Source organism: Stenella coeruleoalba, assembly GCF_951394435.1.
Source record: "Stenella coeruleoalba genome assembly, chromosome: 20".
NCBI classification, from domain to species: domain Eukaryota; kingdom Metazoa; phylum Chordata; class Mammalia; order Artiodactyla; family Delphinidae; genus Stenella; species Stenella coeruleoalba.
The window spans coordinates 50,777,510-50,796,082 of record NC_137166.1 but is presented as its reverse complement, the minus strand read 5'-3'; the positions used below and the strand labels follow the sequence as shown (position 1 = coordinate 50,796,082).

The window sequence follows — 18,573 nt, the reverse complement described above, 5'->3', positions numbered from 1 at the left end:
GGGGTTACACAGCGGAACTCGGCCTGGGGAAGGTGACAGGCCCGGGATTTGGCCCTGGAGACCTGATCACCCACCACCTGGGGCAGGGGGTTCAGCGACCGGCCAGCCTAGCTCTCGTGTGTCCACCAGGGGGCGCCAGGAGCCGCGCCACCGGGCGCGCGTGGGCGGGGAGGGCGCGAGGCCAGAGTGTCCCGGGGGCCGTGGGTGTGGCCTCGGGTGTGAGTCGGCGAGACCACGAGCGGGGTCCCCCCTGGGCGTGAGCGAGCGCGTGCGCACAGTTTGGGGATCCTAATGGGCAGCATCACCTCCCGGTGTTTTGTGTCAGAAGCTATGTACCCAGGTCGTGTGGGTGGACGTCGGCGGGCAGGGAGGAGGACGGGGGCACCTTGTAACCAAGTTGGCACACACACACACATACACACAACCCCACGGCCCAGGGCTTGGTTCCCAGGCCCCCGCGGCAGGAGGTCTGAGGGAGGGATGTCCCGGAGGGAGGGCCTCAGAGTAACTTTTCTTCGGAAAATATGTCGGTCTGGTCCCCAGCCCAGGCCTGAGTCATCAGGCTCCCGCAGCATTGAGTCACGGCCTCCACCTCTGCCCCTGAGAGCTTGGAGGGTACCCCCCTGAAGTTCTGCCCAGGGCTCTCCTTCCCCAGAGGGTTTGGTGGGGAGAGCGATCCCCACCTCTAACCTGTCCCAAGACAGCCTGACTCCCGCAGAGAAAGAAGCCATGGCTTTATTTACGCTGTGGGAACGCTATTACGTTCACAATCCCCTCCCAGGCACGGGGTGAGGGGTGATGGGCGTGGGAATCCCAGCGAACACCCTGGAGGGGGCATCGTCCCCATCTGTTTCGCGCTTCCCCATCTTTTCCGTGTGGTCCCCCACCAGGGTCAAGCACTAATACGTAGTGAAGGCAGGAAAAGGTGTGTGTGTGGGGGGGGTGAGAGTTCCCTTTAGGGGCGGGGAGGGAGGGTTGTAGCACCAAGAGCCCCTCCCCCCACGACGTCCCTGAAAAGGGGACTAAAATAACATCCTGGGGCCTATCTGGCAGGGGCTCCACTTAAATATGGACTGATGGTGGGCCCTGTGCCCCAGCAGTCTAAAATTCGGACCACCAGCTGCGGGGAGCCTGAGGTGGGGGGCGCAGGCTGGGCTTTCAATCCAGGGCAGGTGAGTGGAGGACAGAAAGGCCTCAGAGCGGACGCCTTCTGGGAGAAGCAGGGATGGAAGGCGGTTTTTGGTCTGCAGAGGATCCTTCTTAAAGAAAGGGGTGTGGCAGGAACTGGGGGGAGGGGCTGAGGGGTCCAGCTGAGGAAGTAGGAGGTGTGGCTCCCCCCCCCAGCCCCCAGTGGTGCCAAGACCTGAGGACGCCATGGGGTGGAGGGTCCCCGCCTGGCTGGGCAAGAGGAAGCAGGGCAAGGGGACCCTCTGTTAGTCATTTCAACCAAGTGGCCGCTCACTTATGAGGGGTCCTGCTCAGAATCACGGATCAGACGGGTTAGGCCTGGGGGTGTGTCTCTGTGTGTTTGAGTGATTCTGTAGGTGGTCTCTCCTGAGAATGTCAGCTCCATGAGGGCATATAGAGGTGTCTGTTTTGCTCTCTGCTGTAATCCCCAGTGCCTAGAAGGAGCCCTGAACATAGTAGGTGCTCAAACAAATTTTTGAATGAATGATGCATGGATGGATGCTTGTGTGTGTGTGTGTGTGTGTGTGTGTGTGTGTATTAGTGTCGGAATGATGTGCTAAGTGTACGTGAGGGTAGAGGTGTGAAGGGTGGGCAGAGAAGCCTTGCCCCTCCCCTGGTCCCCACAGAGGGACCCCCATCCTTGCAGCTGGGAGAGTGGGCAGGCAGGGTGCACGTGGGCCAGGGTGGGAATGTGCGTGCAGCCATCCGGAGCTGGGGAGCCACAGCAGGGCAAGAGGGAGGAAGGGCCGGCAGGCAGCGGCTGGCTCACTCAGCGGAGCCCTTGTGACGCCGCTTGGAAGGTGGCACCAGGCGGCGGGGCAGGTTGGTGGGCAGCCCGTGGCCCTCGAGCTTGGCCTCGATGAGGTGGCTGGCCAGGGCGAACTCCTCGTCGTCCAGCATGCCGTCTCGGTCAACATCGCTCAGCTTCCAGATGCGGCCCAGCACAGAGTTGGGGAGCTTGGTACCCACCATCCAGGTCTTGGCCTTGGTGCCGCTCAGCTTGCCATCGGACGGCGCCAGGTTGTAGAAGATCTCATCATATTTGGACTTGTCCTTGGTCACCACCCACTCAGCCTCATCATCCGAGCCCTCCTCGCCGTCCTCCAGGACCTCGTCAGGCCCCCGCTCTATGAAGGGGCCCATGTGCGTGCCCTCGAAAGCGCCCCCCTGCACGCCCACATCCGTGCTCTCCAGCTCCTCCTGCCGGAGCAGCGGCATGAGCTTGGCGATGTCGTGGGTCAGCATCTCATCCAGCGCCTCCAGCAGCTTCGGCTTCAACGAGTGGAACTTGGTGAAGTCGTGAGCCATCAGCAGCTCCTGTGGGGAGGGGAACACAGAGACGTCAGGGGGCACCATCCCGAAGCCCCCCAGCCCCGTGCTGGCTCCGGGCAGCTCTTGACAGAGAGGTGCAGAAGTATTTGATTATCTGAACACCCCAATCCACTTGGGTACCCACCACTCAGAAGAGACTTGGGCAGCAAGGTCCCACGGTGCCCCCCACCCCACCCAGTGCCGGGCATGACCCCAGAATCCCTGGACAGTAGGGAGAGCAGGGGCCTTTCATCAGCTGGTAGAGAAGGATTTCAACATTTTGACATCAGCCATGGCTTTACCAGAGCGCACCCACCAGCCCTCAGTCCTGCCCACCCTCTACGGTACCCCAGCTGCCCAGTCAGCATCCCCACCGTTATGCACGTTGAGAAAATGCAATTCCTGCCACCCTGCTGGCTCTGTTACCCCACCTCACAGAAAGGGCTAAGCGGCTTGCTCCATATTTGGAGGTTAGGTTTGGGATGGACAGGTCATCAGGAGATCCTGGGACTACCCCCCACCCCCGGGGCAAGAAGTCATCTGGTACTAGAGCCGCTGCAGGGCTGGGTTTGTGGTCACGCTGCTTCTCACATGTGCAGCTGTTAACGCGATTGCCCCAGAAGAGTTGCAGCAAAGACCAGTCCATATCGCAGCACCACATTAATTTCCAGAGCCAAGGCAGAGAGCTCCACTGATCATGACCATAAAGAGATGGGGGTGTGATTAATGGTGATGAGTACGGAGGACTCCAGGGCCAGGCTGCCCAGGTTCCAACCCAGCTCTGCCACTTGGGAGCTGTGTGTCCTCAGTCAAGTGACTTGACCTCTCTGGTTTCCCTGTCAGTTTCCAGATGTGTAAAACAGGTTGAGAACTAGCACTCCCCTCACTGGGAGGCGGGAAAGGCGAAATGAATTCATCTGGATGAAGTGCTCAATAAATGTCAGCGTAATATTCACAGCTGCTCTTTATCTAGCCCAGCGGCTCTCAACCAGGGATGACGGTGTCCCCCAGGGGACAGTGGGCAATATCTGGAGATATTTTTTTTTTTTTTTTTTTTTTTTTTGCGGTACGCGGGCCTCTCACTGTTGTGGCCTCTCCCATTGCGGAGCACAGGCTCCGGACGCACAGGCTCAGCAGCCATGGCTCACGGGCCCAGCCGCTCTGCGGCATGTGGGATCTTCCCGGACCAGGGCACGAACCCGTGTCCCCTGCATCGGCAGGCGGACTGTTAACCACTGCGCCACCAGGGAAGCCCCTGGAGACATTTTTGATTGTCACAACTCAGGGGTGCTACTGGCATCTAGTGAACAGAGGCCAGGGATACTGCTAAACAGCCTGCAATGCACAGGACACCCCCTACAAGGAAGAATTATCTGGCCCCAAATGTCAGGAGTGTGGAGTCTGAGAAACCTTGATTCGGCCCAAACTCTGTGCCAGACACTGTCTAAGGAGGTCGCGAACACTGGCCGATTAAGCATCCAAGGTAGATACTATCAGGATGCCGATTTTCCAGCTGAAGAAACTGAGGCTCAGAAAAGTTAAGTGACTTGACCAGGTTCACAGAGCTAGTCAGTGACCAAGGGGAAATTCACTCTATTATAATTGTTCAGTATTGAACTAGAAATATCTAAGACCTAAAGGTCACAGGCTTTCAGTATCAGCCTAACACAACCTCAAAACAGAGGCTGGGTTAGGGGCGCTAGTCCTTGCCTGCATGCCTGAGCCTGGACCTCTGTCCCCACGTGCATTGGTCACTCCTGCCCTGCCCACCTCCTGCGGCCCTTCATTTACCCCACACTGCCACACCCAGACTCAGTGCTTTCCCCGACACTGGTTAATCCTAGGCCTGGACATGTGAGGAGCCTCCGGTTATCCCCTAATATCCATCTTCCTTTCTTCCTCAGTATGGAATCCCTGAATGTTACCTGGGTATCTGGCCACCTAGAGAAAAGACTACACTTCCCAGCTTCCCTTGCAGCAGCTGTGGCCATGTGACTAAGTTCTAGCCAATTGGATGTCAGCACGAGTTGCACATGCAACTCTAGAATTGCCCTGTTCAATGCAGTAGCCACATGTGGTTATTTAAATTTAAATTAGTTAAAACTAAAACCTAAACTTTCAGTTTTAATGTGGCTAATGGCTACCACATTGGACAGCATGGCATAGAAAGTCACCATAGAAAGTACTATTGGACAGCACTGTTCTAGTAAGTGTTTTTAAAGAGAGAGACTGTACCATTAGCTTCCCCTCCCGCCCCGCTCCTCCCCCTCTTCTTGCTGGCTGGAATGCAGACACAATGGCTGGAGTTTCCACAGCCATTTTGTACCATGACAGGGTTCTTGGGACTGGAGGCCAGACTTGGAGGAGGATTAAGACAGAAGGAGACTGGGTCCCTGGCTCTGTAAAGCACCAAACCAGCCCTGGACCATATTCCAGGACATTTATGAAGGAGAGAAATAAACTTCTATCCTACGAAGCCACAGTTGCTTTGGGTTTGCTGTTCACTCCCTTAATTCACAAAACCACGCTCCCACAGAATCATTTGCGGCAAGTGCTTTCAGGAACCTGCCATCCATCCCTCTAGTTTTCAAGGTCCCATCCCCGAGCCCATGGAAGCCAACCTTCCCATCACATCACCCCTGATGCCTTGCTCCTGGGCGGCCTCCCACCTGCATCTTCTGGCAGTCCGGGAAGTCGCCGGGAGATATGTGATGCTCCAGCTGAATCTTGGCAAAGATGACGGGCAACTTGAGGATCAGCTGCTTCTTCTTGTTCTCCTTCCCAAACACGGAGGGCATCTCCTTCTTCAGGTAGCTGATGATGTAGGTGTGAACCTGTGGGGAGGAGAGTTCTCACCTAAGCCTGCCTCACGGTCACCTGCGGGGCTCGTTAAAACACGGGTTGCCCGGAGTTTCTGATTCACTAGGTCTGGGGTGGGGCCTGAGAATGTGCATTTCTAACAATTACAGGTGAGCTGCTGCCGCGGGTACAAGGGCTTCCCATCTCTTCTAGGTACTCTCAGCCCCTCCCGTGGCATAAACATCCCTCCACGTCCACTGCCAAACCTACATACCAGCCCTGGCCTCTCCCTGGAGCTCAAGACTCAGAGCTGATTGCCTTGTCAACATTCCTGGACAGCTCCGTCTTAGGACGCCCGCAATGGAATTCAGGTCCAGCTCCCAGAGCTGTGCCCCTCTCAGCTGTGCCCATCTCGGGAGACGAACGGCACCTCTACCTCTCCCTACCCAGTGGAGCCCAGAAATCTGAAAATCGTTCCTGATTTGATTCTCTCTCCTCACTGGCCACATCTGTTTCATCAGCGAGCCCTTTTAACTCCTAAATCTCTCTTCTACTTTTCCATTTCTCTGCACCTCCGTTGCTGCACCCCCAATCCCAGCAGTCCTGTCTTTTGCCTGGGGGGACACACCAGTCACCCCACTGGACTCCTGGCTTTTCCTCTGGCCCCTCCAGCCCCTCCAATCCTTTCCCCATGAAGTAGCAGCTGGAGGGTCGTTTTTGTTTTGTTTTGTTTTGCTTTTTTAAGGAACAAGTGCGGCACCATGAGACACTGCTACTATGTATCGATTTGTTTCTTATCCAAGTGCAAAATTCCTCCCACAGCTGATAAGGCCCTACTGCAGCAATTCTCAAAGCGTGGCCCGGGGGTCCCCGAGACCTTTTCAGGGGTTTGCAGACTCAAAACTATTTTCATAAGAATATTAAGGTGTTGTGTGTCTTTTTACTCTCATTTCCTCCCCAGTGGACAGTCGAGTTTTTAAAGGTTAAAAGATATTGCAATTGACTGCAGAAACAGATGCGCAAATCCAGATGTCTCCTCTGAAGCCAGACATTAAGGAGATTTGCAAACATGTAAAACAGGGCCACTGTCCTCCCTAAGTTGGGGTTTTTTTTGGGTTTGGAAAACAGTTAATTTTCATACAACATCTGTTACTTAGGTTAACAGGTAGTAGATTTTTTCTTGCTATTTTAAATGATCTTACAATGTTAATTATTATCAATATCTGTTCATTAGTATACATCGACATGATCAAAATGTATAGGTAACATTTATAATAAATGCTACTTATTAATAAGGATATAAGTATTGTTTGGGAATTCCCTGGCGGTACAGTGGTTAGGACTCTGTGCTCTCACTGCTGAGGGCACAGGTTTGATGCCTGGTCGGGGAACTAAGATCTCGCAAGCCATGCGGCACAGCTGAAAAAAAAAATTATATAAGTATTGTTGGTTAATTAATATTATGAGAGACATAAATATGAAACATTTTCTCAGTATTAACTTACTGTTTTTTGTTTTGTTTTGTTTTTGGATATAACGTGAGGCTTGTGGGATGTTAGTTCCCCGATAAGGGATTGAATCCAGGCCATGGCAGTGAAAGTGCTGAGTCCTAGTCACTGGACCGCCAGGGAATACCCTCAGTTTTAACTTCTAATATGGTTAATTTAGAAAGATTTAATCCGTGTACATACAAACTCTTGGGGGGCCTCAATAATTTTTTTTTTTTTTTTTTTTTTTTTGTGGTACACGGGCCTCTCACTGTTGTGGCCTCTCCCGTTCCGGAGCACAGGCTCCGGAGGCGCATGGCTCACGGGCCCAGCTGCTCCGCGGCATGTGGGATCTTCGCGGACTGGGGCACGAACCCGCGTCCCCTGCATCCGTAGGCGGACTCTCAACCACTGCGCCACCAGGGAAGCCCAAGGGCCTCAATAACTTTTAAGAGTGTAATGAGGGCCTGAGACTGCTCTACACGACTTGGCTCCTCCCACTTCATGCAACTTTATCTCCCTCCATCTGCTCCAGCTTCCTCACCTGCCGTCCTTTTTTTAATCAGCATGCCAACCACTTTCCTACCTCAGGGCCTTTGCACGTGCTACTCCCCACCTGGAACTCTGCCCTAGTCTCCCAACAACTGGCTCCTTCAGCTTCCTTTTGATGTCACCTCCTCACAGAGGCCATCCTATGGGAAGCAGGTGCCGCAAGCACCACCATCCAATTCCTTTCTACCTTTACTTTTATTGTTTCATTCACAGCACTTATCACAATTCATCATTATTTCATTTATCTGTTAGTTTACTTATTCTGTCTCCTTCCATCAGAATGTGAGCTTCAGGAGGGCTGGGACCTTGTCTGTTTCCTCTGTCCCCAGCGCCAGCACAGTGTGCAGAGAAAAGACTCAAGAAATATTTGTGGAATAAACCAATGAACTTGAGAACCTTTGAGCCATGATCTCATAAGTTATCGAAAAGCAAACAAGGAGGGGACTTCCCTGGTGGTCCAGGGGCTGAGACTCTGCACTCCCAATGCAGGGTGCCCGGGTTCGATCCCTGGTCAGGGAACTAGATCCCACATGCTGCAACTAAAAGATCCCACGTGCCACAACTGAAGATCCCACACGCCGCAATGAAGATCCCTCACGCCGCAACTAAGACCCGCCGCAGCCAAATAAATAAATAAATATTTTTATAAAAAAAAGAAAGGAGAGAAAAAAAATGACCATTCATATGTTCTATTTTTAATAGGAAGCTCAATAATTAAATGGATAGGCTTAAATAAAAATAGAATATATCTGGAAAAAGCCACAAGAAACTACTCACGGGGGTTGCCTGCAAGGAAGAGGACCTGAGAGCCATTGGGGTCAGAGGTGGGAGGGGGCACGTTTGACAGAACATGAGTGCCTTCCCATGAGATGGTCTTAAATGTTCAATTAAAAGCACTCGTTAAAAAGTCCTTTTAGTGAACAACCTAGAGGCAGGACAGGAATAAAGACGCAGATATGAAGATGTAGGACTTGAGGACATGGGGAGGGGGAAAGGGTAAGCTGGGATGAAGTGAGAGAGTGTCATGGACATATATACACTACCAAACGTAAAATAGAGAGCTAATGGGGAGCGGCTGCATCGCACAGGGAGATCAGCTCGGTGCTGTGTGACCGCCTGGAGGGGTGGGATAGGGAGGGTGGGAGGGAGACGCAAGAGGGAGGAGATATGGGAACATATGTATATGTATAGCTGATCCACTTTGTTATAAAGCAGAGACTAACACACCATTGTAAAGCAATTATACTCCAATAAAGATGTTAAAAATAAAAAGTCCTTTTAATGAGTCATAGGTTTAGAATGCTAAACATTTTGGTGGTACCTTGGCTGGCTCTGGATCCTCATCTCCCATCTCCACCACCCTGGGCTCCTCGTTCAAGCCCGTCCCGGCCTCAGGGCCTTTGCGCTTGCTGTTCCCTCTGCCTGGGTATGGTCTCCCCCAGATCTCCACTCTGCTCACCCCTTCCCCTCCTTCAGGCCTCTGCTCAAATATCGCCTACTCCAGGAGACCCTCCCCAATGACCCTAAAATAGCCTCTCACCAGTCTCTCTGCTTCATTTTTCTTCATAATCCTTATTACATACAATATAATATTAGAGATTAATTTGTTTAACATCCACTTCCCAATTAAAAAGCAATTCTACAAGAAAAGAAACTTTATCTGGTTTTGTTCCCTGCTCTATCCCCAGGACCTAGAGCAGTGCAGGAGCACACTGTAGGTGCTCAATAATTGTTTGTTGAATTAATGCTATCGAGTCACCTCAGCGAGCTCGGTATGAAGGTTCACGGCATCCTGGTCTCCTTAGAATCAGAACCTCCCAAGACCCTGGCCTCAAGTGTCACAGCACAGTGAAATCGCCCCTTCTAGCAGCAGCTGCCACTTCAACCAAAGGGCAGAGCCAGAGGACTCATCCACATCGGACACTGGGACAGACAGGGAAACTGAGGCACAGAGGGGTAGTTACCAAGAGTGCGGAAAGGCCTTGTACTGTTGGGGGAGAGCATATGGGGAGGTAAACGGTGTGTGCTGTTGTTTGATGGCTGGACCAAGTGTGGCAGAATCACACGTGGGGGATGAGCGGGTGACACGGGGCAGGGGAGAAGCAACAAGGCTTGGTCATTGTAGACCCCGTGTCTTGATTGGCACTGGGGAGCCATAGATGGATTTGCAGGAGGAAGGGGAAGGAGTGGTCTGCAGGTCTGAGAAGGCCAATCAGGGCAGGGGTGTGGCCAGGCCGGTGGGTGGGGCCTGCGAGAGCGGGCCAACGGGGAGAGGGGACGGGGCCTAAGGGCGGCTCCTCGGGAACCCAGAAGACAGGAGGAGGCCAGGCACTAATGGCTTTTCCAGAGAGGAAGCCGCGGAAGGTGCCAGGAAGAGATAACGTGGGTGGGCGGGGTGGGCCGGGGCGCGGGTCCCGGACTCCGGGGTTTGTCTGGGTTTCCGGAGCCACCTCCTGCGTGGCGGGGGCACCAGGTGTCCGGTCCCACCCCACCCCTGGGTCCCACGGACCCTGGGCTCCCCCTCCCGCTGCTGTCTGCTTCCCTGAGGGACCTGGGGGACCGGGGTCCGTAGGGGAAGAGGGTGACCCGGGGGAGACTGAGGGAGGGAGGACTGAGAGAGGGAGAACGGAGAAAGAGAGAGAGAAAAGAGAATGAATGAGGGAAGAGAAGAGGAAAAAAAGAGAGACAATAAGGGAGAGAGAGAAACTGAGAAAGAGGTAGAAATGAGATGTAGAGAGAGACACACACAGAGAGAGACAGAAAGACAGACGGAGACAGTCCAGGGCCGGGGCAGAGGGCGAGAGAAAGGTGGATTCGGGAGCCCTCAGGAGCCGACCACACTGGGCGGCTCCCTCCCAAGGAGGATTCCTGGGGTGGGGGTGGGGCTCTGACTCACCCCCTCTCTGCAGCTCCTTAAACCAACACCTCAGCCTCCTCCATCCCCCATAACCTTCCAGGCCTCCCTGCCTGCCCAGCTTCCTGCCCCACCTCCACCCTGGCAGGCAGCCTCCCCTGTGAAGGTTCCATTCGTCCTCCAAAACGCTCTTAAACCAGTGCTCTGCCCTCCCAGTCCCGGAGGCCCTGTCCTGATCCAGGCTCCTCCTTGACCCTCAATCCCCAGCCTCCTCACTGGTCTGGGAGCTGAGTCTCACTGCCCTTGAATCCACCCTCCAGAAGGCAGCTAGAGTCTGACCCTGTCCCTCCCCTGCTCTGAATCCTTCCATGGCTCCCCAGTGCCCTCAGGACAAAGCACAAGTTCCAGGCCACAGCCCTGGGTGATCTTTCACCCACCCCACCCCACCCCTGCCCCTAGCCTCAGATTCAGTTACTCCCACTGTCTACACTGGCTTCAACACTGACATTTTTTCCTCTTCCTTGAACTGGCCATGTTCTCATCTCCAGTCCACGCACTTGCTGGTCCTGCTTTCTAGAATCTCTTCCCCTCTTCGTCCTCCTCATCCTCCAGTTTGCAGCTCAGATGCCCTCTCCTCCAAGAAGCCCTCCTGGATTTCCCCTGGGCTCCCCAGTCTCAGCCCTGACCATGTTGGATGGTCACTGTCTGGGGATGCGGTGGTCTTCTCCCCTGGACTGCCTTGGTCACTGCTGTGTTCCCAGCACCACCCGGCACAGGGCCAGGCACAGCAGGAGAACTTTCTCAGATTAGAGAACTTAGCTAATCAGAGAGTTGATGCCAGGGACCAGCAGTCACGTTAGAGGAGGATCAGAGGAAAGGCAAGAGCTGCCGCTGCCTCCCCAGCCCCGGTTACTGCTCAGCCAGCCCCCCATCACTGCTCACCCGCACCAGCCGGGCCCTCTTCACCAGATCGTTGAGCTTGCGCAGTGCGGCGTGGCGCGGCAGGCCCTGGATGTCGCGGAAGAGGTCCTGCTCCTCCAGCTCGAAGAGGCGCCGGTTGTCGGGTACCAGGAGGGGCTGGGACCAGAAGGAGCCGATGTAGACGCGCAGCACCTCGGGCGTGCCCACCACCTTGCCCAGCGCCCACATGAGCGCCCCATAGACGCGCATCAGCTGCTGCGTCTCCACCATGTCGGCCTTGTTGAGCACCACACGGATCTTGTCCTCGTGGCCTCGCAGGGCGCCGATGGCCTCCGAGAACTCGTCTGAGATCTCCAGCTTGTGAGCATCGAAGAGTAGGATGATGAGGTCCACGCGCTCGGCGAACCAGCGCAGCACTGCCGGGAAGTCGTAGCCTAGGGGGAGGGGGTGATACATGGGCGCCGGGGGCAGAGGTCAGCACCCGGGCCTCCAGCCACGGGGATGCAGCCGTTCCTTTGGACTCAAGTTAGACTGTACCGGACGTTCAGGTTGTTAACCTTCGAAATTTTTGTCTGTGAGAAACAGCTGAGGCCCCGAGAGTGCCCCACAGCTCTGTCCCCACAGCCTTCAGAATTTCCCCCATCACTCCGGCCCCCGTCTCTCAAGCCATCTACTACAGGCGACAGTCACACCCTCCCCTTTTTCATTCATTCTTTAGGCAGATATTAGCAGCGGGCATTGGCCCAGTGATTGAAACACTCAAGTGTTCCTAATAGACTCCCTGTGCTTCTATGGACAACCCACCACCCCTACCCCCCGCAAGGCCCCCGAGTGCCTCCGTCACCCTAGCCCCTCCCCAGGATCTGTCAGATCTCCCCACCATCCAGCAACTAAAGATTTCACTCGGGCCCTGGTTACGCTCTTGCCATAGCAGATGTTAAATATTTTAAATTTATTCACAACATTTACTGAGTCTTCTGTGTGCCAGGCCCTGTCCTGGGCACTGGGGGGGGGTCCCACAGAGAACACTCAGACAAGGTCCTTGCCTTCGTGGGGCACCCATCCCAACAGCTGGCTCCTGGGTCCATTCATTCATTCCTTTCACCTTTCATTTCCTCACCCACTCATTCATTCACGCTGTTTGCTTTTTTGCTTGTGCGCTCATTCATTCAGCAACAAGTGATGCTTGGGAGAGAGGAGCAGTTGAGACCCCCCGACTTGGCAGTTGGGAAGACCCGCGTTTGAATCCCGGCTCTGCCCCCATCAGCTAGGTGACCTAAAGCAAGCAGGTAACCTCTCTGAACCTCTGTTTCCTCCTCAGTAAAATGGAAATCATCATAGGACCTACCTCCTAGAACTGTGTGAAGATTAAAAGAATACACATGAGGGGACTTCCCTGGTGGCCCAGTGGTTAAGACTCCTTGCTTCCAATGCAGGCGGCGCGGGTTCGATCCCTGGTGGGGGAACTAAGATCCCACATGCCACACGGCCAAATAAATAAAATTTTAAAAAAATTTTTAAGTAATACACATGAGCTAAGATATATAAAGAGCTTAAACAGTGCCTGGCACTGAACTATACACTTAAAATGAGTGAGCTTTAGGCATGTAAATTATACCACAATAAAACTCATTAAAAAAACGGTGCTAGGCGCATGGTAAGCAGTAAACATTACTCATGATGCCTGTGAGACACCGCTGGGGGGGGGTCATCCAGGAGCCACGCCCAGAGCCGCCTGCTCTGTGCTGGGGACACAGTGTGGCTCAGGCAGCCCCAGGTCTGTCCTTACTGGGCTCACAGTCCAGAGTGGTCAGGCTGGGATGCAGCAGCCCAGAGGGGAGTGCCTGACCCAGCCTGGGTGGTCAGGGAGGGCTTCCAGGAGGAGGGAACAGAGTGGCAACCTGGGGGATGGAGGAGTTAACGGGCAGAACAGGGAGCCATCGCTGATTCACCCGAAGTCACCTCATGCCCTTCCCGATGCAACTTATTGAATCTTCAAAACGACCCCAGGAGACAGGCACCCTTATGACCCCCATTTTCCAAAAGGGGAAACTGAGGAACAGAGAGGTTAAGGGATTTACTCCAGATACGCAGGTAGGAAGCAACAGAGCAGCAGCCCCGTGGGCCTCCACGCTCTGCTGGGGAGCTGGTGCCAGGCCAATCCTGCATGGGAGGAAGCAGGCTCCTGCAGCCACTGGGGACTGGATGGGATGCGGTGGGCGTGGGTGACACTGTTTTGCGGGGAGAAAGGGCCAGGTCATCAGCAGCTGGGGCCCCTCCTCCCTCCCCAATGTCTACACAAACACACACAGCGGCCCGGCTTTGGAAAGTGTGTCTCATGCAGGGAGGGACAGAGGGAGGGAGGTTGAGTCAGCGCGGGAACCGGAGACGTGGCAGAGAGGCGCCCGGGGGCGCACAACGACAGCCTTGCAGAGGGAAAGCAGTCATCATGGGCACTTCCATAGCACCTAGCGTGTGCCAAATACTGCTCTAAGTGCTTCATACATTTCGACATTTAAATTGAACCCTCAGGGCAACCTATGAGGCTGATACTATCACGTTCCCGTTTTACAGATGAGAAAACTGAGGCCTGGAGAGGTTAAGTGGCTCAGTCAAGGTCCCACAGTTTAGGAGGAGCAGAGGCCAGATCTGAACCCCGCCAGAAGGCTCCACTCTGCTACAACCACACACGTGTGGCCTTCACAGATATTCCAGGCAGAGGCTGCATGCTCCACCAGTGCACACACACATACACACACACGTGCACACACACACTCGTGCACTCAGGAGCGTACACCTGGACACCATCAGAGCCGCACACTAAAAGATGCACACTCCCAAACACACCCCCACTCACAATCTGGAACCTACACAGATATCCGTGGTCACGCAATTGCAAAGACGTGAGACCCGCACAGAGTAAGAGCAGCGGGCACACGCAAGCCCGTGCACACGCGCACACGCACCAAAGTAGAGACACAATCATATATAGTTACACAAAAGATACACTCACGCACATACACACACACACCCCCTCACTGTACACACAAGGGCACAACTGTATACAGAGATACAATCACATGTGGTCACACCAATCCAACAAAATCCCCTCAGTCTTTCCTACACGGTCACACACAGGTACAATCCCAAGCACAGCCCCGACACCTCAGAGTCACACCCACAATTACACACTTTCCCAGACACACACTACATGATCCACACAGTCACAGAAGAGTTCCCTTGCCCAACACGTTCACACACACATTTCACAATACAACCACATATGGAAACACCACCAGTCACTGTCCCACACAATCCCACAAAGCCCCCCGGAGTCCCTCAGAGCTGCACACAAAGTCACACCCTGCCACAATCGCGGGCACAGACTCCCAGACACTCACACACACGCATCCTTACAGACAGATGGGCGGACTCTCCTCTTCCCCTACCTCTGCTGAAAGGGAAGGAGACCCTGTTCTCTGCTCTTCCCCACTTCCTTTGGGCTCCCACCCTGCACCCCTGCCCTGGCTTGGAGGCCTCCCTCCCCTCCGACTCTCCCAGGCCCACGCCCCAAGCTCCCCACCCCCACCATTGCTTCTGCAGCTGCCTCCTGCCTCTCTTCCGGGGAACAGGCACCTCCTGGGCAGCGGCCAGGGACTCCCGGAACCGTCCGCGCCCTCCCCCCGGGGCCCAGCCTCCTTGCCTCCCTGCAGTGGCCTCCCACTCCCCTCTGCCCCACACTGCAGCCTCCTTTGCCCCAGTTTCTGGCCTCCGAGGCCTTGTGGGACAGGGGTGGAAGGGGACAGAAATGCTGGGTGGAATGAGGGTGGGGGCCGGGCTCCCTCGGAGGCCCCGCTGGAATTCACCCCCTCCCCTCTACGCTCCCCCTGCACAGCTGTTTATAAATTCCAGGCCGCCCTTGGCGCCCGCCCAGATTCCCCTTCCCAGGTCCTGCTCAGCCCCATCTGGGGCCCAGACACAGAGCCAAGAGCTCACACGGGCCCAGGGCCTGCCTGCCCGGCTCGGCCTCCTCGCTGGGTCTCCTGTCTCTCTGTATCTCTGCCTCGCTCTCTGAATCTCTGTCCATCTTTGACTTTGTGTATCTCTCTCTGCCTCTCTTGATCTCTCCCCCTCCATCCTCCAGACCCACCCAGATATGCAACTGCAGCCCATTCGCACGTGTTCACCCACACGCCTCCCCCACCCTTCAACGTGTGCCAACATGGAGGAATCACAGCCTTCCACCAGCTCCCTTCTGCTACCCCACCAGCTCAGGGCCCGCGGACACAGGCCCAAGTCCTAGCAGAGACCCTGGGACCCTCCCGCCTCAGACCCAAAAGTCCAGGCCCCCAGCCCCTCCCCACTCAGACCCAGAGATCCGGGCCTCACTCACCGCGGCTCACTCTCTGTTTGGCCCCCGACAGGATGCCTGGGGTGTCGATGATACTAATGCTCTCCAGGACCTGATTGGGGAGCTGGGCGCACATGAACCTGGTGTAGAGGGAAGGTCAGGGGTCAGTGCAGGGAGGGGCGGGAGGAGAGGACACATAAGAAGGGAACCCAGGACTGCACCGAGGAGAATCAGGTTCAGGGATGGTTATCACCATTTTCCAGATGAGGATAGGAGAGAAACAGAGAGGTTAAGTCACTTGCCCAAGGCCACCCAGCTAGACAGCGGTTGAACCCATGCGTCCCTGGCTTAACTGCTCCCCTAGAGAAGGCAGGAAGAGGAAGGATCTAGTAGAGAGAAGGGAATTGGGGCTGAAAAGGAGAGACACACAGACAGGGATGGGGCAGGGTTGGGGGCCAGGGACAGGAAGATGCACTCCTGGCTCTTGGCCGCACACCTGTTGAGGAAGGTGTTCCCAAAGGGGTTGAGTTTGCGGAAGGGTTTGTCTGGGTCAACGACGAGGGCGTTGCCAGGCACGATGCCCTCGGTGTCACCATGCATGACGGCCACGAAGCAGTCGGTGGTGGGCTCGGGCCCGACCCGGGAGCCGGGCACCTCCTGCTCCAGCAGGTACTGGATGAAGCTGGTCTTGCCCGTGCTGTACTGGCCGGCCACCAGCACCATGGGCTTGCCGTCAAAGTCAGCATCCTCCAGGGCTGGTGAATGGAAGGCCCCGAAGCGGTAGTGCTCCTCGAGAGGCAGCAGTTTTTCACGGTACAGCTCCTTGAGGGCTGAGGTCACCGTGCGGATGGCCTCGGGCTGCTGACCCCGAGCCCCGCCCCGCTTCAGCCAGCTGAACATGGTGGCTGCACACTGCCTGCTGAGCTCGCTGATGGAGATGCACAGGGGGAGAGCTACCTGTGGGAGGAGAGGATGTTGATGGGGGACTGCCTGGAGGAAGAGGTGGAGAAGAAAGAGAGCCAGGAGGTCGAATAGATGGAGAAAGATGGGTAGGGAAGGGGAGCTTCTTAGAGCACTGTTGGTGGATGGTAGGAGTTGATGGCTGAAGGAGGAAGGTGATTATTCCAGCTGGAGGAAGAGAAACAGAGTAACAATGGCATGATTGAAGAAGGGGGATTGATGGTGGAAGACCAAGAGATAAACAAAGGGAACGATGCAGAAGCTGATTGGAAGAAGTGTATTCCTTCATCTTTTTCTTTCTCCTCCACCCCTCCCATTACTTTGCACAATTTCACTGAAATCACACCATGTGTCAAGAGCTATGAATGCAAAAATACTTCAGAGACCAGCCCCCCCGCCCCCAGCCCCGCACAGTCAGAGCCTCCAGTGAGGACAGAACCTGGGCACCAAGCAGTCAATGATGCTTGGGAAATGCCGGGCAAGTGGACTTGTAGGCACCAGAGGGGGACGTGGTGAGCCAACCACAGGATTGGGAAAGCTCTGGCTGGGCTGACTTTTGAGCTGCTCCCTAAAGAGTGGGCATGACAAGGGCATTTAGGCAGAGAGGGTGGGGAATATCATGACCTGGAGCTGTGGAATGGATGGACAGAGTGGCTGGACACGTGGGCACAAGGATGAGAAACGAGTCTGAACTACTGCCTGGGTCCCCCCAGATCATGATGGGGCTTGGGCATTCATAAGAATGTAACATTTATGATCACTGCATGCCAGACACTGCTCTAACTCATTTAATCTTCACAAAAACCTTGTCAGGTAGGGCTGTTATTATCCCCACTTTTCTGACAAGGAAATGTAGGTTCAAGAAGATAGCAATAACTTGCCCAAGATCACTTTGCTAGAAAGTGCTGAAGCTGGGACTCCAGGCCACCTGACCGCAGATCCTGCACTCCTATCATAGGTCTAAGGAGTTAGGGAGGGAAATAACTACCAACCCAGCAGCAGTGAGCACTTGCAGCGCCCAGATCATGTTCTCTACATTTCCTTACTATCCTTTCATGCTCTGTGGGATCTGTAGTGATGTCCCCTCTTTCATTCCTGGTATCAGTCGTTTGCGTCTGCTTTTTCTTCTTTTTCCCCCTTGATCAGTCTAACTGGACGTTTATAATTGCACTGATCTTTTCACAGAACCAACTTTTCGTCAGATTGGAGTCTCTAAATACCATTTTCCACTGAAAGAGAAACTGAGGCTTCTTGAAGAAATGGCTGATTCTGGGGCTGAGGTGGGGAAAGAACAAGTGAGCCTGGGTCAGACAGTGGGGAAGTGCTCAAACACAGATGGGGCATGTCACAGGGACACAGACTCAGCTAGACAGGACTCCCGCTGGCCAAAGATGGGACAATCTGAACATCAAAAATAACTGCAAATCAAATATGTTAAAATACATAAAATCATAATGATACTTAAAAAAAAAAAAAAGGAAAAGAATTCGGGGAAGGTATGCCAGAGAGGTGAAGGAGAGGCTGGAGCCAGGACCTGGGATGTTGGCAGAGGGAGGGAGCCCTGGGTGGTGCCCTATGCTGGGAGGGACCTGGGGGACATCTTGGGGAGGCCGCTTTGGGGTTGACTGGACAGGCGATCGGGTTGGTGAGGTAGGAGAGGAGCTTGTGGGTGGGAGGAGGGACCAAATAGGAGAGAGATGGATGAGGGCGGTGGAGGGAGACCCCAAGGAGGGGATCCCCTCTGGCTGAGAGGATGAGGGAGTGGGAGACACTGGAAGGGAGGAGGAGAGTGGGGGACACTGTTAAGACTGGAAGGGGCTGGGGGGAGTGGGGGAGACAGGGAGGTTTCGGAAGGGAGTGGGGAGACCCGGGAGACCGTTACACAGTGACTGGGGTGGGGACTGAGGGTCTTTGGCGAGCAGGGAAATAACTCAGAGCCAAGGCAGACTCGGGGGCTCCGCGGGCGGAGGCTGGGAGGCGACATCTGCGGTCGGGGACCACTCACCGATGGGGCGCGCAGGCGGCTGGACCGGGCGGACGAGCTGGGCGGGGGTCCCGCGGGGATTCAAGGCGCCCGCGGATCGGCCTGTGCTCGCGGTCCAGTCCGGAGCCGTCTGAGCCGGGTGGGGCCGAGAGCAGGGAGGAGGGAC

General features: G+C 55.0%; 1 protein-coding gene across 1 annotated transcript; it reads right to left on the bottom strand.

Annotated features, from left to right (window-relative positions):
* Window positions 1-717: 717 nt before the first annotated feature.
* Window positions 718-18,549, bottom strand: EHD2 (EH domain containing 2). The gene is made up of 6 exons (XM_079906537.1): window positions 18,429-18,549; window positions 15,960-16,420; window positions 15,506-15,603; window positions 11,134-11,546; window positions 5,169-5,333; window positions 718-2,505 (listed from the first exon to the last, which is right to left on the bottom strand). Exons 2-6 carry the CDS (start codon window positions 16,361-16,363, stop codon window positions 1,954-1,956), a joined length of 1,632 nt encoding a protein of 543 aa, XP_079762663.1. The 5' UTR covers window positions 16,364-16,420; window positions 18,429-18,549; the 3' UTR covers window positions 718-1,953.
* Between the last annotated feature and the right edge of the window lie 24 nt (window positions 18,550-18,573).